At 70.5% G+C, this 20,355-nt stretch overlaps 8 protein-coding genes and 1 non-coding gene across 9 annotated transcripts; 5 read left to right on the top strand and 4 right to left on the bottom strand.

Annotated features, from left to right (window-relative positions):
* Nucleotides 1–1,105: 1,105 nt before the first annotated feature.
* On the top strand, nucleotides 1,106–3,351 carry V1510DRAFT_279502 (SUR7/PalI family-domain-containing protein). Its single transcript, XM_066930627.1, has 2 exons — nucleotides 1,106–1,521; nucleotides 1,556–3,351. Exons 1-2 carry the CDS (start codon nucleotides 1,329–1,331, stop codon nucleotides 3,094–3,096), a joined length of 1,734 nt encoding a protein of 577 aa, XP_066786739.1. The 5' UTR covers nucleotides 1,106–1,328; the 3' UTR covers nucleotides 3,097–3,351.
* Nucleotides 3,352–4,684: 1,333 nt separating this feature from the next.
* Nucleotides 4,685–4,767, top strand: V1510DRAFT_t259. The gene has a single exon. It is a non-coding gene; the product is annotated as a tRNA-Leu (tRNA).
* A 490-nt stretch (nucleotides 4,768–5,257) lies between these two features.
* On the top strand, nucleotides 5,258–7,072 carry V1510DRAFT_347179 (uncharacterized protein; the record flags this gene model as incomplete). Its single annotated transcript, XM_066930824.1, has 3 exons — nucleotides 5,258–5,463; nucleotides 5,503–6,612; nucleotides 6,655–7,072. Coding segments are annotated over 3 exons (1,734 nt in total), but the record flags the coding sequence as incomplete, so codon positions are not given.
* Nucleotides 7,073–7,386: 314 nt separating this feature from the next.
* On the bottom strand, nucleotides 7,387–10,840 carry V1510DRAFT_279435 (SDA1-domain-containing protein). The gene is made up of 2 exons (XM_066930626.1): nucleotides 10,514–10,840; nucleotides 7,387–9,535 (listed from the first exon to the last, which is right to left on the bottom strand). Exons 1-2 carry the CDS (start codon nucleotides 10,588–10,590, stop codon nucleotides 7,411–7,413), a joined length of 2,202 nt encoding a protein of 733 aa, XP_066786737.1. The 5' UTR covers nucleotides 10,591–10,840; the 3' UTR covers nucleotides 7,387–7,410.
* Nucleotides 10,841–11,118: 278 nt separating this feature from the next.
* Nucleotides 11,119–12,420, top strand: V1510DRAFT_423133 (Low temperature viability protein). The gene has a single exon (XM_066934899.1). The coding sequence runs from the start codon at nucleotides 11,358–11,360 to the stop codon at nucleotides 12,378–12,380; it is 1,023 nt and encodes a 340-aa protein (XP_066786736.1). The 5' UTR covers nucleotides 11,119–11,357; the 3' UTR covers nucleotides 12,381–12,420.
* A 128-nt stretch (nucleotides 12,421–12,548) lies between these two features.
* Nucleotides 12,549–13,844, bottom strand: V1510DRAFT_370306 (uncharacterized protein; the record flags this gene model as incomplete). The annotated part of the gene is made up of 1 exon (XM_066931429.1): nucleotides 12,549–13,844. One exon carries the CDS (start codon nucleotides 13,842–13,844, stop codon nucleotides 12,549–12,551), a length of 1,296 nt encoding a protein of 431 aa, XP_066786735.1.
* A 605-nt stretch (nucleotides 13,845–14,449) lies between these two features.
* Nucleotides 14,450–17,236, bottom strand: V1510DRAFT_423129 (Fusaric acid resistance protein-like-domain-containing protein). The gene is made up of 2 exons (XM_066934898.1): nucleotides 16,558–17,236; nucleotides 14,450–16,528 (listed from the first exon to the last, which is right to left on the bottom strand). The coding sequence occupies exons 1-2, from the start codon at nucleotides 16,978–16,980 to the stop codon at nucleotides 14,495–14,497; spliced, it is 2,457 nt and encodes an 818-aa protein (XP_066786734.1). The 5' UTR covers nucleotides 16,981–17,236; the 3' UTR covers nucleotides 14,450–14,494.
* Nucleotides 17,237–17,806: 570 nt separating this feature from the next.
* Nucleotides 17,807–18,924, top strand: V1510DRAFT_423126 (galactose mutarotase-like domain-containing protein). The gene has a single exon (XM_066934897.1). It carries the CDS (start codon nucleotides 17,858–17,860, stop codon nucleotides 18,902–18,904), a length of 1,047 nt encoding a protein of 348 aa, XP_066786733.1. The 5' UTR covers nucleotides 17,807–17,857; the 3' UTR covers nucleotides 18,905–18,924.
* Nucleotides 18,884–20,202, bottom strand: V1510DRAFT_423125 (dienelactone hydrolase family-domain-containing protein). The gene has a single exon (XM_066934896.1). The coding sequence runs from the start codon at nucleotides 19,834–19,836 to the stop codon at nucleotides 18,910–18,912; it is 927 nt and encodes a 308-aa protein (XP_066786732.1). The 5' UTR covers nucleotides 19,837–20,202; the 3' UTR covers nucleotides 18,884–18,909.
* Between the last annotated feature and the right edge of the window lie 153 nt (nucleotides 20,203–20,355).

The raw sequence follows: 20,355 nt of genomic DNA, 5'->3' as shown, positions 1-20,355 counted from the left end.
GCTCGTGTCACACAGGCAGACGTAGACTCGGCAGACAGACCGACGGCGGCGGCCGTTGCGCACGCGAGCCGCCATAGCGACAGGAAACGGCGCCCAGGTTACGAGTCACGAACCAGCGCCGCGGGTCACTCACAGATGCGCCAGATCGCGCTAGCGTGTAAGCGTGCTATCGGCAGCGAGCCGTCGGACCGTCAGCAGGGTCGCAGGCTACGCCACAGCGCGGCGTCGTTGGTGCGACGCAGGCGTGATACAATGTGCGCGGCCGCTCGGGACAGCGCGTCGGCTGTCCCCGTTCCGGCAGGCGTCCGGCGGCACAGCGATGGCAGAAACCGGCGGCGCGCCAATGGTGGCTGGCGCGGCCGCCATGGTCTGACGCGGACGGACCCTTGGCTGCAGGGCGGCGTTACGGCAACCGGAAGGCGTCACTGGCGTGATAGCCGCCGGCCAGGGCCAGGGCCCGAGCGGCGGCCCAGTGGCGAGCGTAGCCAGGCTGCAGGCCGCGGCAGCGGCCTCCGGCGGTGCGCTGGGCCAGGCACGGGCGTGGCGTGCGTGGCTGGGACATGTGGCGCGGGCAGGGTGACCGCGTGCACCGCCCCACGCACCGCCATCTTTGTCCAGCCGTCTTTCTCCGCCCCGCGCCAACCACACAGAGACGCCCAGCAACGCCCCGGGCCCGTAAATAGGCTGGCCGCCGCCATCACCCCTCGTCCCGGACGCCGAGTGCCCCGTCACGATCTTATCTCTGAAATTGCCGGCAGACCGGCGTGTGCTTGGCTGCAGCTGTTAGCCCAGCACTACCGACCTTGCCCGAACCGCGCAGCGCTAGCGCGGACGCGCATGCGGCGACTGTGGCGCGGCGGAAGCCCGACACAGTGCGCCTAAATATAGCTGGTGACGAGAGACGTCAGCTAGCCCGAGCGGGCAGGTTGCGTGTACACTAACCCTAACAAGACCCTGAGAGGGCACACAGACGCTAGAGCGGACTAGCGCCATCCAGCGCCAGCTTCGCGCGCAGTAGCCCCGTTTTAGCGCGGCGCAGCGTTTGAGTGCGCAATCTGCGGCGAGCTCTCCGCTCGACAACGCTGGCCCGACACCGTCGCCAAACGCTCCCCGACAGCGCCCAGAGCCCAGCGCAGACCGACGTGCAACCGCGCGCCGACCCTCAGACACTCCGCGAGCCGTCAGCCGCGGCCGACCGCAGAGCCGCACCCCCAGGCCCGTCAAGCCGCCCGGCCAGAGGCCCCAGGCCCGGCACCTCCAGGCCCTCCTAGGCCGCCCCAGGGCCGCGACCGACCCCGGAACCCCCTACCCCCGGCGACCGCATCACGATGGCGATCTCGCCGCGGGCGTCGACGCCCCTGTCGATCCTGCTCTTCATTGCGCTGGGTCTGCAGGTGGTGTCGGTGCTGTCGGTGCCCGTGATCAAGGGCATCCAGCTGTCCAACTACAACCATGTGCGCTTCGGCGTCTTTGGCTACTGCACCCACAATACGTGCTCGGGCGTGCGCATCGGCTACCCCGGTAAGTGCGCGCGGCGGGCGCTGCTGACCGCCAGAATCGATCACGTCGTCGGACTCGTCCGACTTCTCGCTGCCATCGAACGCGCGCCACTCGCTCACGAACCTGCTGATCGTGCACCCTATTGCCGCGGGCTTCACGCTCGTCCTGCTGATGATGTCGCTCATCTCGCACATGCACGGCCCGGCCAACTCGCCGAGGTACCTGCTGGCGATGCTCATCTTCTGCTTCCCGACGTTCCTGCTGTCGCTGCTGGCGTTCCTCGTGGACGTGCTGCTGTTTATCCCGCACATTGCGTGGGGCGGCTGGATCGTGCTGGCGGCGACTGTCATCATTGCCGTCGCCAGCTTGATTCTCTGCACCATGCGGCGGTCGCTGTCGACCCGCAAGGCCATGCGCAAGCGCATCTTTGAGCACGGCGACCTCGAGGGCCCCGGCGCCGTCGGCATGACGCACATGGGCGGCTTCACGAACGAGCGCGAGGTCTATCTGTACGACGACGAGGCCAAGCTGGCCAACCCGTCCGAGAACACCTTGCCGCTCCACCGGGACCAGTCCTCGGCCGAGAGCAGTGACTACGGCGCAGACCACCGCGCTCTGGCCGGCGCGGGTGCGCCGCCCGGCGCCGACGGGCTGAACCGTTACCAGAACGCGACGCCCAATCGCTACGATACGGCCACGCCCGGCGCACGCCGGGTGGCCACCCAGGACGGCCTGGCGTACCAGTATCCGAACAACACGACGCCGGCGAGCGCGCCGGTGGCGTACGACGGGTACGGGTACGAGCGGCGCGGCAGCCGGCCGACCACGGCGGCTTCGGCGCTGTCGGCGGCAACCGCCGCGACCGGCGTCTCGGCCGCCACTGGCGCCACCGCACCGCCGCACTCGAGCTACGAGCCGCCGGTGGTGATCGACGACGACGAGGCCGCGCGGCCGACGACCATGATCTCGACTACGACGGCCGTGCCCGGCTCAGCCGGCTCGGACCGGCCGCGGCCGGCCGAGCGCAACGTGCCCACGCCGCTCGTCACGCGGCCGCCCGCGGACTACCTGGCGCCGCGCCAGAACTGGCACCGCGACGAGCGCGTGCCGCGGGCGCCTCCGGCCGGCTACTACGACGACGTCGACCCCGAGTACTCCGAGGACGTGCCGCCGCCGCGGCCGCACCCGCACCCGCGGGCGCCGCCGCAGCAGTACCACTACCGGCAGATGCCGCCGCCGATGTCGCGGCACGGGTCGCCGTACCACGGCGACCCCGAGTCGCCCGGCGGATCGCTGCACTCGGGCTTCACGTCGGTCTCGCAGCGGCCGGTCAACCCGCGGTACTACCAGCAGTTCACGGGCGGGGCGGCCGGCGTGCCGCCCCTGAACATGCAGTCGGCTGCGCCGCTGCCGCACCAGCCGTCGGCACCGCCACGGGTCACGGCGGCTGAGGCGGCGCTGCAGGGCAACCCGGACTTTGCACTGCCCGGCGCGGCGCCGACGCGGCGCAAGACCATGCGGCAGCCGGGCGACCAGCGCGCGGCGGCCGCCGCGCTGCGAAACGGCGACGGGCCGTACTCCATGATCGGCCGCTAGAGGCCGGTCGCGGCGGCGGCCGGTGGCCGGCGGAGCGGGGTGCGGCGGTGCGCGGACTCGGTCCGCCGAGTCCGTGCGCGGCGTGACTCGCGGGGCAACCCGCGCGGCCGCCGCGTCCGTGCGACCCGCGGCGCCCCTACCCGTCGGCTGTGCGCCGGGTCTTCCGACCGCCCCAAACCGCGCCGGCCCGGCGGCGTCCCGGCGCCGCCTGCCGGTGTATAGTAACGTCGCTCTACGAACATTGATGGTTTTGAATCTGCGGCCCGCCGCCCGTAGCCCCGCCCGCGCCGCGTCTCTGCGGCCACGGCCTCACGCAGGAGGCGGCGGCCCCTGCCAGCGCGCCAGCGCGCGACGCGTACGGCGGCGCGGCGCGTCGTAGCGCCGGCTTACCTTATGCGGCTTGCCAGCCACCGCGGCCCTCCCTCCGCCGCCGACCGCATCGCACCGCGCCGTCCGGCAGCGACATCCAGACAGATCCCGATGAGCACCCCGCCAGCGGCCGTGCCGGCCGGGTTCGACGACGTCTCGTGGTGAGCAGTTCCGCGCGCGTGGCTGACGGCAGGGCGTTTCTCCGCGCGCTCAAGCAAGCCAAGGCCGAGCTCCAGGCCGAGGTCGCCGCCGGCGGGCCGGGCGACGCCGCCGGGCCCACGGCGCAGATCTCGGTCGCCCATCTCGGCGCGCTGGCAGCGTCGCTGTCGGCCACGGGCTCGACGCTGCTGCGCGCGCTGGTCGATCTGTCGGCCGAGCCGGCGACGCCGCCGGCCGAGCCGGACGCGGTCGACGCGCTGCAGGGCCAGCTGGACGCGCTGCGGCTGGAGCTCGACGCCACCCGCGATGACATGGACCGCGACCGGTTCCTGCTGGCCGAGGCCCGCCGCGAGACCGCGCACGCGCGAGCCGAGGGCCGCCGCGCGTGGCTCGAGGTCGCGCGCCTCGAGGCCGAGCTCGCCGACCTCCGCCACCGCCTGCCGCGCGGCTCCTACGGCTACCGGCCCGAGCCCGACAGCCCGGCGTCGGCCGCGTCCGTGTGGGGCAGCCTGGGGCCGGCCCCGGAGCCGCCGGCGCACGCGATCGCCGGCCTGGGTCTGGCCGTGGACGAGGGCTCGGTCTCGAGCCGCGCGCCGACGGCTGCCTCCGACAGCGCGGCCAGCGTGCGCAGCGCCGGGTCCGGCAGCGCCCGCGACACCGGCGACGCCGACGACGAGGACGACGGACACGACCCCGACCGCGACTCGCTCGCGCCGGACTCGCCGGCCTCGCCCCGCGACCAGCCCTACTGGGTTCCGTCGCCCCAAAAGGATACGCACGACAGCGACACGCTGTTTTAATTGCATGGTAGCAGTCATTTGCATGTTTGGTGTACAATAAATCGCGTTGCTGGTTGCCCTGCTGGGTCCCGCCGGACGCCCTGTCGCTGCCGGCTGCCCGGGCGGCTTGCTTACGCCCCGCTTGCGGCTCCGCCGGCAGCCCCGCTTGCGCTGCGGGCAGCCAGCGTCCTTCGTGCGCTGTCGCTGCCGCGCGTGGTCCGCGGGTGGCGGCCTGGTTCCGGCACGTCAAGACGCCATCTGCGCGTTCATAATGAACAAAAGGCAATCTGGCCGAGTTGGTCTAAGGCGTGAGATTAAGGTTCTCATCTCTTCGGAGGCCTGGGTTCGAATCCCAGGGTTGTCATTTTTGCTCCGCGCGGCGGCGAGCGCCTGTGGCGGCTCCGTCCAGGTGCTGTTCGTCAGACTCGTCGACAGTAGTTGTCTGCCTTCCGAGTTATCCCTGCCTACGCGATTGTGGCCCTCGTGCCTTGTCGACCGCGTCCCTCGTGCCTTCTCGACCGCGGCCCTCGCGCCTTCTCGACAGTAGCCCTCTGCAGTGCCCGCTGCGTCTCCTTCGGCTCGTCCGCTCCGCTCGGCCGCTCCAGCCGCACATGTGCGGCTCAGACGCCGACATCGCTTGCCCCTTGATTCGTGCGGGGCGCAGCATGACGTGATCTGCGTCATAGGTCACAGCGCGCTTGATAGGTAACGTGACGTCCCGATTCTGAACGGCGACCTGCAACCCCTAACCCGGCATCGCGGGTTGAAACCGCCGAGCGCAGCGCCAGATCGCCATGGAACCCTCGATCGGCCAGATCGCGCTCAATATCGACGGCGGCGCTCGGGCGGCGCCGCCGGTGTCAGCAGCATGTCTCCAGTGCCGGTCACGACATCTCAAGTGCGACGCGCTGACGCCGGTGTGCTCGCGGTGCAGCGAGGCCGGCCGCGAGTGCGTCTACGTCAAGTCGCGGCGCGGCTGGAAAGCCAAGCGCAAGGCTGAGGCGGACGACTTCGAGCTAGACCGCGCGCGGGCGGTCACAGAGGAGCTCGCAGACACGCGGTTTGTGTTTTCGGGCACGGAGAACGCGCGGCTGCAGAGCCTGGGGTTCAGCACGGGCGGCGTGACGCCCGAGACGGCCGTGCGCAAGGCCCCAACGCTGCCGGACCGGCTGGCGGCGGCCGCGGCGGATCGGCTGCCGCCGCTGGTCGACCTGTACTACGGTTTCTTTGCGCCAACGCACCCCTTCGTCGTCCCGCGGTCGTGCTTTCTGGTGTTTGCAGACCCGACGACGCCGGGCGCCGTGAGCGCCCGGGCGCGCGCCGAGTTTGCGCTGTACGTGGTGCCGGCGATGGCGTTCGCAGGGTCGTACTACGCGGCGGCGCCGGCGCGGCCGGCGGCGCTGGCGGCGGTGACCGCGGCGCTGTTTGCGGCGCCGCCGACGACCGGGACGCCCGCGCTGCGGCCGGACGTGGCGCGGTCGCCGTTTGCGGTCATGGGCCTGCTGCTGGTGGGCATCGTGCTGCACGCGGACAACAAGCAGCGCGCGGGGTGGCTGGTCAGCGGGCTGGCCGTGCGGATGGCCCTCGACCTGGGCATGCACCAGCCAGGGTTCGCCGAGACCTACGGCGGGTGGGCGGCTGCAGACGCCGACCACCCCCTCGTCCGTGTCCTGCAGGAGAGCCTGCGGCGCACGGTCTGGGAGGCGTACGTGGTCGAGGGCTTCATGGCCGCGATCCACATGCGCAGCACCTTCCAGCTGCGCGACGTCGACATCGCGGCCGGCCTGCCCTGCGACGAGGCCGACTACGAGGCCGCGCGCGTGCCGGCCGACGCGCCGACGCTGGCCGACTACGACGACCGCGTCTACGACGACGAGCCGGTCGAGTTCTCGTCGTACGCGTACCGGATCGACGCCGCCCGGGTCCTCGCGGCCACGCTCGGCCTCCCCCGCGAGCCCGGGCCGCGCACCCAGGCGCTGGTCGACCTGGTCGAGACGCGCGCGTCGGTGTGGACGGTCCACCTGCCCGAGGCCAAGCGGACGATGCGCGTGCGCTCGCCCGCCGGCGACCTCGGCCTGGACGAGCTCATGTTCCAGGCGCAGATGTTCCTGCACGCCACGCTGATCTTCCTGCACAAGCCGCTGTCGGACCTGGCCATGATCCCGACCGAGGCCGACGACGACGACTCGACGTGCACGCCGCCGGCCGCGTTCGCGTACGCGCTGCTGGACACGGCCGCGCGCACGCCCAGCGACTGCGGCGACCCGGCCGCCATCGGGTCGTGCGAGGCGTCCGCGTCCATCGTCGCCCCCGCGTTCTCGCCGTCGGCGATCCCCGCGGACGCGCGCCTGGCGCACACGCAGAAGTGCCTGGCCTCGGCCAACGCCATCACGGCGCTCGTGGCGTCCGCCGCCGCCGGCATCTCGCGGCACACGCCGTACCTCTCGTGCTGCATCTCCGTGGCCGTCCTCGTCCAGCTCACGGTCTCGGTGTGGCTGCCCGGCCAGTTCGCGGCCACCGCCGGCGGCGGCGGCGACCCCGCCGTCGACAAGGCCGTCGCGCGCGAAAAGGTCCGGCTCGGCATCGGCACCCTCAAGGTCCTCGGCCAGATCTGGGGCACGGCCGGCATGGCCATGAGCCGGCTGCGGGAGATCTCCAAGACCGTCTACAGCGTGCGGCCGCGCGCCACCATCCGGATCCCGCTCACCGTCCTGCCGAGCCCGCCGGGGCCGCACTCGGCCAGCGGCTCGCACACCTCCCCGTCGGACGCGGACCTGTCGGCCGTCAGCTCGCGCACCACGCCGTCTGCCGACGCCATCGACAAGGTCGCCGCCATCGACCTGGCCCTGCCCGACCCGCTCATCGCCGAGTACGAGTTCGACGCGTTTTTCTACAGCGACCTCCCGCCGGGGCTCAGCCCGGTCGGCGAGCTCGATCCGGCCGAGTGGCCGTCGCTGTAGGCTGTAAATATGTACCATACGGTAACGAATGTATTCCTACAACGCCCTCAGTGGCCCTTCTTCTTTTGCTTCTCGATGTGGGCGCGCAGGACCTTTTGCTTGTCGCGCAGACTGCGCTTGCTCTTGCCCTGGACGTCCTTTTTGTGGATCATCATGATGAAGTTCTTCTTGCGGGCCTTGTCCTTGTTGGTGGACGAGTGCATGACGCCGCCCTGCTCCTTGTGCTCCTTCTTGCGCGAGCCGAACTTGTCGCGGTCCTCGCGGCCCTCGGCGGCGGCTGCCAGCCGGCCCTCCTTGTCCTGGCCGGAGATCTTCTTGGGGCCGGTGAGGGTGTCGGGGTTGACGAACTCCTCGTTGCGCGAGCCGAGGATCTTGTCGAGGTTGGCCTTGGTGCGGAGCTCCTCGAGCTTGGCGAAGTCGGCCGGGGTGAGGATCTTGGTGGCGGCGAGGGAGGCGAAGGCGTCGGTCTTGGGGCGCTTGGCGGGGGCGGGGGCGGCGTCGGCGGCGTCGTCGGCGGCGGCGTCGTCGGCGGCGTCGGCGGCGTCGGCGGCGGCGTCGGCCTCGTCCTCGTCCTCGTCGGCCGCGTCGGCCTCGTCGTCCGACACGTTGTACTCCTTGTCGCTCTCCACGTTGATCCACTCGCCGTCGTCGCTGTCGCTCTCCGGCTGCACGTCCCACTCGGCCGCGTCCTCGGTCGCGGCCTCGCCGTCCAGGCCCTGCTCGCGGCGCCACTGCTCGAGCAGCTCGAGGCCGGGAATGCCGCTCACGACGTTCTCGACGCCGAACTTGAGCTCGGGCTTGTCGCCGGCGGCCATGGCCATGCTCGCGATCTTGCCGCGGTCCTTGCGCGCGAGCATCTCGGGCGCGACCTCGCGGTAGAGCCCGATCAGGCTGCGCGCGGCCATCATGACCGGCTTGCTCTTGGAGCCGCGGTACGCGGCCAGGTCCTGCAGCAGCGGGGCCTCGATGGCCAGCGAGTTGCGCGCGAGGATCTCGCGGATGGTGTTGATGCCGGCCGCGGCCACCTCGGGCGCCACGCCGTCCGACACGAACTCGTCGGCGATCTTGCGGATCACGGGCGCGACCGCGTCCGGCGGCACCAGGTCGTGCGTCGCCTGCGCCGCCGCGGCCATGAACTGCGTGACCGAGCTCTGGCGCGGCGTCAGGAACTTGAGGAAGTAGGTGTAGATGCCCAGCACGGTCAGCTTGTGCGTGCCGATCAGGCGCGACACCAGGTTGAGCACGCGCAGCCGCTGCTCCAGCGAGAACTTGGACGCGCCCGCGTTGCGCGACAGGTGGTTCGCAAACAGCCGCTCGGCAAACGACTGCGGGTCGTGCAGCAGGTGCAGGGCCGAGAAGTTGAGGTGCTGGGCGCCGTTGTTGGCCTTGTGGCGCTCGCGGCGGCGCAGCAGCTTGAGCGCCTCGTCGACCTTGCGCGCGCGCTTGGACGTCTTCTTGTTGATGCCCATGCGGTGCTTCATGCCGGCCACGACCTCGTGCTCGTCCTCGCTCTCGCTGTCGTCCGAGTCCTTGGCCTCGGACCGCTCCTTGTCGGCGTCCAGGAAGAAGGCCACGCCGGAGAGCGCGATCTTGGCGTGCTCGTGCAGCGCCGCCTGCTTCATGATCTCCACCGTGCGCGCGTCGTCCCACACGCCGCGCCGCCACATCTCGCGCGCGAACGTGGCCGCCCAGATCCCGCTGGCGCTGCGGTCGTCGCGCGAGTTGGTCTCGGCCAGCACGTTGAACAGCAGCGTCTGGACCGTCTTGTTGAGCTTCTGCGCGCGCGTCTTGCGGTTCGCGCCGCGCACCAGCTGCACCAGCGTCGCGTAGAGCTTCTTGCGGAACGTCTTGCTCGCCGTGGCCAGCAGCAGCGGGAACAGCACCTGCACGACCCGCTCGTCCGCGATGACGCCGCGGTTGCGGAGCAGCATCACCGACTGCACGAGCTTGTTGCGCAGCTCCGACTCGAGCGCCTCGTGCTTGCTGGTCAGCAGCGAGCACAGCTCCTCGGCGAAGCCGGCCGTCTCCTTGGGGTAGCAGATGGCCACCTGGGCGATGAACGCGACCTGGTCCGAGAACTGCTCGCCGGAGACGCCGCTAGGGTCGATCAGGAAGATCGCGAGCTGCGCCTGGTAGTGCTGCCATTGGGCCAGGAACTCTTCCTTGTAGGATCTGGGGGTCAGCGTGTTCGAGCGCGGCGCGGGCGAGCCGCAGGGCGTGCGGCGTTCAGGGGTCTGCCGCGCACGTGCTGGGCGCCGCGGGGCCTCGGCGGCGCAGATCTCGAGCCGCATCAGGTGCGGCTGGCAGCGCGCGGGACGCGGGCATCACGTGCCTCCAGCGGCGGCTCGTCGCGGTCGCCTCCCGGCAGGTGGCACAGACCAAGCGAGCCGCACGGCATGCGGCTCGCTAGCTGCCGCGGGTCACCTCGACGGAGTCGCTGCCGGAGGCCGGCGCACCAGGCCGCCAGAGCGACCTCGACGGGGACGTAGCACCGACCAAGCGAGCCGCACGGCATGCGGCTCGCAGGCCGCCGCGGACCACCTCAACGGTCGCCGCCGGAGGCCTGCGCATCACGTGCCGTCAGAGCGGGTAGCACCACCAGGCGAGCCGCACAGCATGCGGCTCGCCAGGCCGCCCGCAGGGCCCACCCCGACGGAGTCGCCGCCAGAGGTCCGTCAGCGCACCATATGCCGCCAAAGACCCATCACGTGTCTCCAGCAGCGACCCCGCCAGCGACAGCCCTTGCGGCAGGTGACACAGATCAAGCGAGCCGCACGGCGTGCGGCTCGCCCACGCCCGTCCGCATGCCCCGCCCCCGGCGGACTCGCCGCTGTAGGTTCGCCACAGACAGCCACCCGTTGGGCACACACCCCACGGCACCGCCGTCCACTGCTCGTTCGGTTCGCGGCAGTCTGGTACAGATCAAGGCCCCGGTGCACTGGGCAGCTGCTTAGGCACACCCTACTGCTGACACACCCCGACAGCCAATCGGCCGGTCGCACCAGCCGCAGCTGCCTGACCGTCTGGCCTTTCTCTGCCCTTGCAAGCCCCATGCCGAGCCTGTAGACCGCCACACCGTTTGCGAGCAGTGCCTCCGTGAGCGAATGCGAGATCGGCGTCCCCGGCGTAGCCCTAGAGTAAAGTACTTACGCAGGATCACGCCGGACCAGGTTCTGGAGCAGCGCAATGTTAGTCGGCAAAAGCGCCGCGTGTTTCCGTTTCGGCATGTTGTTTATGCGACGAATCTCTCTGGAGATTCAATTTGTGAGGAAAATTTGCAGTAGAAAAATTATTTTGGGAGTTTCGACGGTACGCCAGGGGCAGTCTAGAGGGACGGCTCGAGCGGCCGTCAAGACCGATGCGGACGCAAAAACACACGGTCAGGTAGCTGACCCCCAGGCGGACGCGTCTGCCGGTTTTCAGGGCGGTCAGTTTCCTGCCGCGCTGGCCAGATCCGTCCAGCGGCCGCCGCCACGGGACAACCCAACCGCCAGGGTAAGGGATCACGAAAAAATTTTGCGTATTCTCCCAACCAGTTCTGGATCAGCAGCAGACAGCAAAGACAGACACCATGGGCGGCAAGAACAAGGCGACCAAGTTCAGACTGGTCTTCCGGTCGCAGGAGGACCCACTGATCAACGACCCTGAGGCACCGACGGGTGTGCTCGTGCCGGTGGAAAAGAACGGCCGCAAGCAGCGGGAGCTCCAGCGGCGACAGCAGCGGGACGATGAGCGGGCTGAGGCCGAGGCCGAGGCCGAGGCGGCGGCAGCCGCAGAGGCCGAGGCTGCGGCCGCGGCCAAGCCGGCGGCTGCCGCCGAACCGGTCGCCGAGGCGGCCGAGCCGGCAGCGGCCGACGCCGCCGGCTCGACCGCCGCCAAGCGCAGCGAGACGCTCGCCGAGCTGGCGCAATCAGCGTCGCTCACCGGGCGGCGCAAGAACGAGGGCGAGGCCGCCAACTACGGCATCACGTTCGACGACAGCGAGTACGACTACATGCAGCACCTGCGCGAGATCGGAACGCATTCGGACGCAGTCTTCGTGGCGGCGCCGACGGTGGCCAAGAAAAAGGCGCCGGCGGGCCCGGTCGCGTTCCGCGAGGGTCCCGGAGCCGTGGACATGATTCCCAAGGACATGTTTCCGAGCGCGGAGCTCGAGCGCAAGACGTACCAGGACCAGCAGGCCGTGCCGGACGCGATCGCCGGTCTGCAGCCGGACATGGACCCGTCGCTGCGGGAGGTGCTCGAGGCGCTCGAGGACGAGGAGTACGTCGACGCCGACGCCGAAGACGACCTGTTTTCGGCGCTCGTCGGCAGCGGGCGGCAGGCGCAGAAGCCGCAGCGCGAGCTGAGCGAGTACGAGAAGATGAAGCGGCTCGTGACCGGGCTGGACGCGGTCGACCTGGCCGAGGACGACGACGAGTACGTCGACGGCGACGACTTCTGGTCGGACGCCGAGTCGGACGGCACGGCCAAGGGCGCCGGCGACGACCGCGCCGACTGGGAGAAGGAGTTCGCCAAGTTCAAGAAGGACCAGGGCCGGCGCGCGGCCGATTCGGACGACGAGGCCGGCGACGACGTGGGCTCGCTGGTGTCGTTTGCCAAGCGCAAGGGCAAGGCGCGGGCCGGCCCGCGCACGATGTCGTCGGGGTACTCGATGTCGTCGTCGTCGATCTTCCGCAACGAGAAGCTGACGCTGCTGGACGACCAGTTCGAGCGGATCGAGCGCCAGTACGCCAACGACGACGACGACGACGACGCGCTGTCGGACACGTCCGACACGACCGTGGCCACGATGCGCACGGGCGTGTCGCGCAAGGACGCGCCGGTGCACCCGGCCCGCATGCAGACGGCGGACCTCGAGCAGATCTCGTCGTTCAACGACATCATGGACGACTTCCTGGACAACTACGACATCATGGGCAAGAAGCTGGTCAAGCGGTCGTCCAAGAAGGACGGCGGCCTGAAGCAGTACGACGAGCTGCGGCAGCAGCTGGGCAAGCCCGACCTGAAGTTTTAGCGCATTAAAAGTCTTGCATTCCATAGTATACAGCTACCCCAAAACTTTTGCGGCGGGGCGTGGCGCAGAGCGGTGGCGGCGGCGTGAGCCGCACGCCGCGCGGCGCGTAGGAGCCGCGCGGCGTGCGGCTCGCCAGCCGCCCGCCCCGCCAGCCGCACGCCCTGCGGCTCACGCCGGCGCGTCCGCCAGCGCGCCGTCCATCTCGGCCGGCACCGGCAGCGCCTCCTCGGCGTCGGCCATGGCGAACTGGCGCTCGCTGATGTGCCGGCGCGCGGCGTCCTTGCCGTCGGGGTGGGCAAAGATGCAGTTCTGGTTGAGGCAGCCGGTGCCGTACTTGCACGGGATCGCCAGCGGGTGCGTGAACAGGCAGTCGATGCGGGTGCACTCGGCGCCGTTGCGGCACAGCACCGGCGACAGCGGGTGGCGGAACTTGCAGTACCGGTTCGTGCAGTTCGGGAAAAACCGGCACGTGTCGAGGCTGCGGCCGGCCGTTTCCTTCGGCCGGCCGGCGGCGGGCGACGGGTGCGAGCGGTCGCACTCGGGGTCGGCGCACTGCGCGCCGGCGGCGCACTGCTCGCTCTTGAGGATCAGCGCGCCGGCGTTGGCCGGCGTCGGGTGCGAGAACGCGCAGTCCGGGTTCGTGCAGCGCGTGCCAAACTTGCACAGCGGCGTCGAGCCGTCCGTGTGGTCGCGCGCGGACCGCGGCAGGAACCGCTGCGCGTCGTCCTCGGACATGTCCTCGCCGATGTGGATCTTCGGGCACGTGCCGGGCGCGTTGGGGCACGCTGGGTGCGCCGCGCACAGCTGGCTCGGGTGCGCGTACTGGCACCGCGCGTCGCGGCAGTTCGGCCAGTGCCTGCACCGCGCCCGCGGCGTCAGGTCCGTGACGTCCGAGTCGGCCGTCGGCCCCAGCCGGCTGGCAAAGCTCTGCGCGTCGTCGCTGTAGGCCGCGTAGCCGCCGCGGCCGCGGCCGCGGCGGCTGCCGCGGCCGTCGAAGCCGGCGAGCATCTGCTGCCGCTGGGCGTCCATGCGGTGATCGCGCGCCTTGCCGACGCCGCCCCGCGTGCGGTTGTTGGTCCGGTGCAGCGGATCGCGCTCGCGCCGCGGCTCCGCCGCCGGCGCAGGCTCCTGCTGCATGGGCTCGGGCGCCGGCGCGCCCACGCCGCCCTCGGCGGCGACCTGCAGCGCCTCGGACACGTCCACACCGGCCTCCGCGCCCAGCCGCGCGTACTCGTGGAAGAGCCAGAACGTGAAGTCCGGCGGGAACCGGTCCGCGCCCAGCAGCTCGCCGAGCTCTTCCTGGATCTGCGCCGGCGTCTTGTTGTTGCACATCATCATCAGGATGAACTCGGACACGAACGGCGACTCGTCCTCGGCGAAGCCGTCCGCCCGGAGCCGGTTCTTGATGGCCTCCTGCAGGGCAGTCGCCAGCGGCGAGCCCAGCGTCAGGTTGAGCGTGACCATTGTGATTCGTGGCGTTGCCGCTCGGCCGGATTGATGCCGGGGTTCTGCCGCCCGATCGTCTCGATCTGGCACGGATCTGTCTGGGGGTCAGTCTGGCCGCGCGGCGGACGTACCTGGTGCCGGGATGCCGTTCCGCGTGACAACTGTCGCTGTCGCTGCTGTACGCTGCTTGGTGAAGATATTTTTCTGGTGGAGCGGGAGGCGTCACGTGCGGTCTACGCCACCGTCCCCACGCACCGCCACCTGCGCCACCGGCCGCTGTCCAAAACATCTATTATGCATATGCTATCTACCGCGCCGGGCGGCGTGCTGCGGCGCCGGGCGGCGTGCTGCGGCGCCGGGGGCGCGGGGCGCCTGGGTGCGGTGCGCTCGGCGCGCCCGGGCGGGTGGCACCGGGCGCTGGCGGCCGGCGGCCGCCGCACGCCGTGCGGCGCGTCGCGAGTCACCTGCCGGCAGCCGCGCGTCGGCATCGGCCGCGCCGCACGCCGTGCGGCGCAGTCACCCGGCCGCGGCCGCCGCCCGGGCCCGCGTGCGGCGCAGCCACCCGCCGCCACCGCAGCCACCCCCCCGCCACCGCAGCCACCCCCCCGCCACCGCAGCCACCCCCCGCCACCGCAGCCACCCCCCGCCACCGCCGCACCCCCTGCGGCTCACACCACAAACGCGTCGTCGTGCACGTACCCGATCAGCGAGTGCAGGATCTTCGCAATCTCGTTCAGCCCCTCGGAAATGAACAGCGTCGCCAGAATGTACGTGTAGAACAGCACAAAGTCCTCGTCCGAGCCGTCCGAGCCCACGGCCTTCATCCGGTACCGGTTGATCTTGATGATCATCCGGTCGCGGGCGTGGTCCGTCGACGGCAGCTGCTCCGGCAGCGGGATGCCCATCCGGATGGACGACGCCAGCAGGTAGTAGATCAGGAAGATGCGGTCGCTGAGCTCGCGGCGCTCGGCCGCCGTGTCGGCAATGATGTCGGCCTCGCGCGCCGAGGCCTTGTGGTCCTTGGCGATCATGATGCTCATGATCTGGTAGTAGTGCAGAATGTCCTGGGTGATGCGCAGGATGCGGCGGTAGTCGTTGCCGGGGAAGGGCCCCTTGAGCCGGAACTCGCTCTCGGAGTGCTTGATCAGCGGCTGGATCTGGACCAGCGCGTGCTGGAGCTCGTGCTCGTCGCCGATGCTGGGGTGGATGCCGGTCGCGCGCGCGGCCGCGCCCAGCTCGGCCGGCAGCGTGAGCGAGTTGAGCGGGTCGGCGCGCCAGATCAGGCCCATGTGGACCCACAGGATCGACAGGCGGCGCTTGAGCGTGCTGCGGGCCGAGATCGGCCACACGTAGACGGTCACAAAGAGCCCCCAGAGCACGCCGATGGAGACCGAGACCATGCGGTGGAGGCCGATCTCGCCGACGATGGGCGTCGAGCCGCCCTCGTCGTCGTCGTCGTCGTCGTACTCGGTGTCGATCTGGGCCACGCTGTAGGTGTAGAGCGCGACCAGGTTGTAGGCCAGCAGCATGATCCGGCCGAAGCCGTTGTTCTGGCGCCAGTTGAGGTTGATGTACATGCAGGGGATGGCGAAGACGAAGCCAAAGACGGGCAGGACCAGGGCGTTGTCGGGGAAGAGCGTCCAGCCCGCGACGGCGACGACGCAGCCGAGGAAGGTGCCCAGCAGGCGCAGGTAGGACGACATGGTCGTGCCGCCGATGGAGATGTTCATGACGATGACGAAGGCCACCAGGCCCCACTCCAGGCGCCAGTGGCTGAACACGCCGCGCGTGAGCGGGATGAAGGCCGGCAGCGCGTAGACCATGGAGCCGACGCCGACCTTGATGCCGAAGCGCACGTCGGACCGGCGCAGCACCAGCGACCACTGCCAGACGCGCACGCTCAGCGGCTCCTTGGCCGGGTGCCGCGACATGACCGCGCCGATCTCGGACAGGTCCGAGAGCGCGAACGCGGCCGGCGGCTCGCGCACCTGCCGCGCGGCGTCGCGCGGGTTGGCGCGCCACCGCAGCAGCCACCACCACGACCGCGGCGGCCGCGTCGAGAGGTAGTGCTGGTAGTCCTCCAGGATGCCGAGGAACGCCAGCAGCTCGGTCGACAGGTCCTCGAGCACGTACGAGAACTGGCCGCAGGTCGACGCGACCTCCTCCTGGTCGACGTAGATGTCGCACGACGAGCTCTCGCTGAAGATCTTGTGCGCGTAGACCTCCTTGAGCGCGCGCACGCGCGCGGCCGAGTACATGTGCACGGCCATGCGCAGGCTCGGCTTGTACCGCTCGTGCAGCGACAGCTCGTACGCCGGCGCGGGCCCGAACGGCAGGTCCTCCAGGATCAGCTTGAGCGTGTACGTGAGCGACTTCATGGGCGGCGCCAGGTGGTACTCGAAGATCTTGAAGAGCTCCTCGCACGACGCCTCGTCGGCGGCCGCGGTCTCGGAGATCAGCAGCTTCTGCGTCGTGAGCGAGCTCTTGAGGCTGCCGAGGTACTGCGCCAGGCTCTGGATGGACGTGACCATCCGCCGCTGGATGAAGTACTCCTCCTCGGTGCCGCGCACAAAGTGCTCGAACTTGGCCTCGCGCATGTTCTGCTCCATGGACGTGAACGCGGCGTGGTGGTCCTTGGCCGCGGCCTCGAGCTGGGCGCGCCCGGCCGGCGCGCCCAGGAACTGGGCGACGGTGATGTTGAGCTGCGTCAGCGCGTCCGGCGGGCACTTACTATCTCTGCGTACGTGTCGAGCGTGTCCACGAACGAGCGCTTGAGCTTGGACACGGCCGTGTACGGGTTCACCGTGAGGCACACGCCGGCCGAGATCAGCACGCCGAGGTGCACGTTGATCCAGACCTGCGCGATCTGCGCGATCGAGAACGTGCCGCGCTGGACCGAGCCCTCGCGCAGGAGAATCGACGCGAACACGGCCGACGCCAGCGAGCACGCCAGGTTGAACGTCTCCTTGCCGACGCGCTGCTTGGCGAACGCGATGAGCCCGAGCCCGCCGCAGCAGAACACGACGAGGATGATGGCGAAGCCGACCTCGATCATGTGCAGCTTGTTGAAGATCACGGCGACCTCCATCGACGACAGCGAGAGCACGGCCGAGTAGACGATCGAGATCTCCATGTACATGACGGCCTCGATCATGCTGCCGATGGACCGCGCGGGGTGGCAGTACACCGAGACGTTGGCGACGAAGTGCTTGTTGTAGCCGTGGCCGAGCCGGTTGGAGATCACGGGCACGAAGACGGCGAAGGTCGCGAGCAGGTACGTGAAGGCGCACTTGCACGCGAGCAGGAACGGCGGCGAGCCGAGGAACGCGCGGGCGCGGGCGCCGGCGGCGGCCGCGCGGCGGAGCGGCGGCAGGGCGGCCAGCTTGCGGGCCCACTCGGGCGACGGCGGGCGCGGCGGGGGGGCGTCCAGGGCGCTGGGGGCGAGGCCGGGCGGCGGCGACGCGCCGGCGGACGCGGGCGGGCCGTCGGGGGGCCCGTCGAGCGGCGCGTCCTCGAGCGTCAGGTGCCGGCGGAGGCGCTCGCCGGTGGCCGGGATGATCACCGAGTACTGCCGGTGGAGGGCGGCGCGGGGCCGGGGGGCCGAGGGGCCGGCGGCCGGCGAGAGCAGCGGCTGCTTGCTGTCGTCGGCGGAGCTGGACGATCCGGGCGTGCGGTCGTCGGTGGGGGTCATCTCGAGCAGCTCTGCTTGCTCGTCCGAGGTCGAGCCGGACCGGCGGTGCTTCGAATAGGCCATGGTGCTGGGCGCCGGGGCGGCGGCGAGGTGTTGGCGCGTGCTCTTTGTGCGGCGCCGTTGTCGTCATGGTCAGGTCAGGTGACCCCGCTGGTCAGGTGACGTCGTGCTGGTCACGTGCTGTTCGGCAGGTCACGTGCGCTCTCGCCGGCGGCTGAATGCGCACGTGACCGCCCCGCCATTTAGCCGCGCCACGTGACCCCGCACGCGCACGCGCACGCGCGGCTATTCTCGGGCTAAAACCGTCTATAAAGCCCCGGGGCCAGCCTGGCGGCCGGCAATGTACGCGACGAGTGAGTTTGACAGCAGCAACAGCGCCAACCGGCTGCACACGGTGACGAGCCCGAACGGGCTGTTCCGGGCGGCGCTGTGCAACTACGGCGCGGCGATCGTGCGCATGGAGGTGCAGGTGGCTGGGGCGTGGCGCAACGTGGCGTGCGGCTTCGACGCCGGCGACGACTATCTGCGGCCCGACAACCCCTACTTCGGCGCCGTCATCGGGCGGGTCGCGAACCGGATCCGCGACGGCCGGTTCGAGCTCGACGGCCAGGTCGTCCAGCTCGCGCAGAACAACTTCGGCCACTGCCTGCACGGCGGCGAGAAGGGCTTCGACAAGGCGACGTGGGCGGCTGCGCCGGCCGCGGACGGCCTCGGCGTGGCGTTCTCGCTGCTGTCGCCGGACGGCGACCAGGGCTTCCCCGGCGAGCTCGCCGTGACGGTCACGTACACGGTGGCGGACGCGCCGCGCGGCGGCACGCTGACGCTCGAGTACGAGGCCGCGCTGGTGGGCGACGCCGTGGCGCACACGGTCGTCAACCTGACCAACCACTCGTACTTCAACATCGGCGCCGAGGCCACGATCGCCGGCACGCGCGTGCAGCTGCACACGAACCAGCACGAGGTCGTGGACGCCACGTCGATGACCACGGGCGAGGTGGCCACGTTCCCGCTGTTCGGCAGCGCCCCGCCGGGCGTGCCGCCCGCGTTCGAGCTCGGCCCGGTCGAGCCCGACGTCGACCACTGCTTCGTGCTCAGCGACGACGTCGCGCTCGACACGCGCGCGTCCAGCGGCCTGCGCCCCATGGCCGAGCTGTACGCGCCCGCGACCGGGCTCCACCTGGACGCGGCCACCACCGAGCCGTGCTTCCAGTTCTACACGGGCAAGTACATCGACGTGGCCGGCAAGTTCCCCGCGCGCGCGGGCTTCTGCCTGGAGTCGTCGCGGCCGGTCAACGCCACGGGCGTGCCCGCGTGGCGGCCCTCCGTCGTGCTCGGCGCCGGCCAGACGTACGGCTCGCGCACCGCCTTTACTCTGTACTCGGACTAATCGCATTACTCGGACACAAACCGCTCAAACCAGGTCACCGCCTGGATGAACGCGGCCTCCTTGGCCCACTTGTTGTTGGGCACGGCCAGGTCGCTGCGCACCGCAAAGCCGTGCTCGACCGACGAGTACAGCGTGAGCGAGTACGTCGCGCCAATCTCCTTCAGGATCGCCTCCGACACGTGGCGCTTCTCCTCCGGGAAGATCTCGTCCGTCTCGGCGGCCGCGATCGACAGCGGGCCCTTGATCGCCCGCAGCTCGTCCTCGGTGATAAGCGACGGGTGCGCCACGTAGCCGGCCGCCAGCTTGGACTCCATCAGCAGGTGCACCACGTTGCGCGCGCCGTAGCAGTAGCCGACCGCGAAGATGTCCGTGACCTCCGGGAACGTCTCGTGCACGTAGTCGATCGCCAGCTGCGCGATCTTGTCCGTCACATCGAAGTTGTGGATCTCCAGCCACTTGCCGAGGTCGAACCCGGCCGTGCGCGGGAACGGCGCCGGGTCGTCGAAGAACAGGTTCGGGTACACCGTCACGAACCCGAACTTGGCGAACTCGTCGCTCAGCAGCTTGTGGTTGACCACCGGGAACCCGAAGATGTCCGACAGGTAGATGATTGCCTTCTTGGACTCCACCGCGGGCTTGGCCAGGTAGAACTCGATGTCCTTGTACGTGAAGTGCTCGCCCGCGGGCGTGCCCTCGTGGAGCGTGCCGGAGAGACAGCAGAGACCGGGAGCGTTGGAAGCCATTGTTGGTGAGGACCTGGGCGCCGGAGGGCTTAAATGGTGGGTCTCGCTAGCGGGGCTCCCCACCGCGCGGCCGCCCACCGTGCGGCTGCCTGGCGGCTGGCCTGCGATTGCGCCATGTTGTCCCATCGCGCCGAGCATTCCGGCCATGGCCCGAGCGGCATTGCCGTCTTGCTCCGGCATTGCGGCCATTGCCTTGCTCGCGCCTGCGCCGTTGAGGCGGCCGTCACGTGCTGCTTCCTCGTCACGTGAACCCCGGGCAGGAGCACACGCCGCACGCCGTGCGGCTGACGTACGCCAAGCCACGTGTCGCCACGATGTCCCAGCTCTCGGGCCAGCCCGAAGATCGCCACAACTCGTGGAACGTGGCTGCCTTGTTTCGGAACGCGAGGGCCCGGTGCCGTGCGGCCTGGCAGCAAACCGCCTGAAGAGTCCGGGGCAGACGTATGAGTTTCGGCGGCCGGCTAAGCCACCTTGTGTGGCGGTGTAATGGCGCAGCTCCGCCGCCCGCAGGGCGCACCCTCGACGGAGTCGCCGCCGGAGGCTTGCCAGTGGCGGTGCAACGAGCCTCCGGCGGGGGGGGGGGGCGGGGGGGGGGGGGGGGGGGCGGGGGGGGGGGGGGGGGGGCGGCCGCCCCGGGGGGGGGGGGGCCGCCCCCCCTCCCCCCCGCCCGCGGGCCCCCCCCCCGCGCGCGCCCCCCCCGCCGGAGGC

The sequence above is a fragment of the Dipodascopsis tothii genome (genome assembly GCF_038497935.1).
Source record: "Dipodascopsis tothii strain CBS 759.85 unplaced genomic scaffold V1510scaffold_43, whole genome shotgun sequence".
NCBI lineage: Eukaryota > Fungi > Ascomycota > Lipomycetes > Lipomycetales > Lipomycetaceae > Neoaidaea > Neoaidaea tothii.
This window is presented reverse-complemented; position numbering and strand designations above follow the sequence as displayed.

Coding starts and splice junctions, on each gene's coding strand:
- V1510DRAFT_279502 (XM_066930627.1), top strand. CDS start 1,329: ATGGCGATCTCGCCGCGGGCGTCGACGCCCCTGTCGATCCTGCTCTTC. Junction 1,522..1,555: donor CGTGCGCATCGGCTACCCCG/GTAAGTGCGCGC, acceptor GCTGACCGCCAG/AATCGATCACGTCGTCGGAC.
- V1510DRAFT_279435 (XM_066930626.1), bottom strand. CDS start 10,590: ATGCCGAAACGGAAACACGCGGCGCTTTTGCCGACTAACATTGCGCTG. Junction 9,536..10,513: donor CTGGTCCGGCGTGATCCTGC/GTAAGTACTTTA, acceptor GCTGACCCCCAG/ATCCTACAAGGAAGAGTTCC.
- V1510DRAFT_423133 (XM_066934899.1), top strand. CDS start 11,358: ATGCAGCACCTGCGCGAGATCGGAACGCATTCGGACGCAGTCTTCGTG.
- V1510DRAFT_423129 (XM_066934898.1), bottom strand. CDS start 16,980: ATGATCGAGGCCGTCATGTACATGGAGATCTCGATCGTCTACTCGGCC. Junction 16,529..16,557: donor TCGACACGTACGCAGAGATA/GTAAGTGCCCGC, acceptor GCGCTGACGCAG/CTCAACATCACCGTCGCCCA.
- V1510DRAFT_423126 (XM_066934897.1), top strand. CDS start 17,858: ATGTACGCGACGAGTGAGTTTGACAGCAGCAACAGCGCCAACCGGCTG.
- V1510DRAFT_423125 (XM_066934896.1), bottom strand. CDS start 19,836: ATGGCCGCAATGCCGGAGCAAGACGGCAATGCCGCTCGGGCCATGGCC.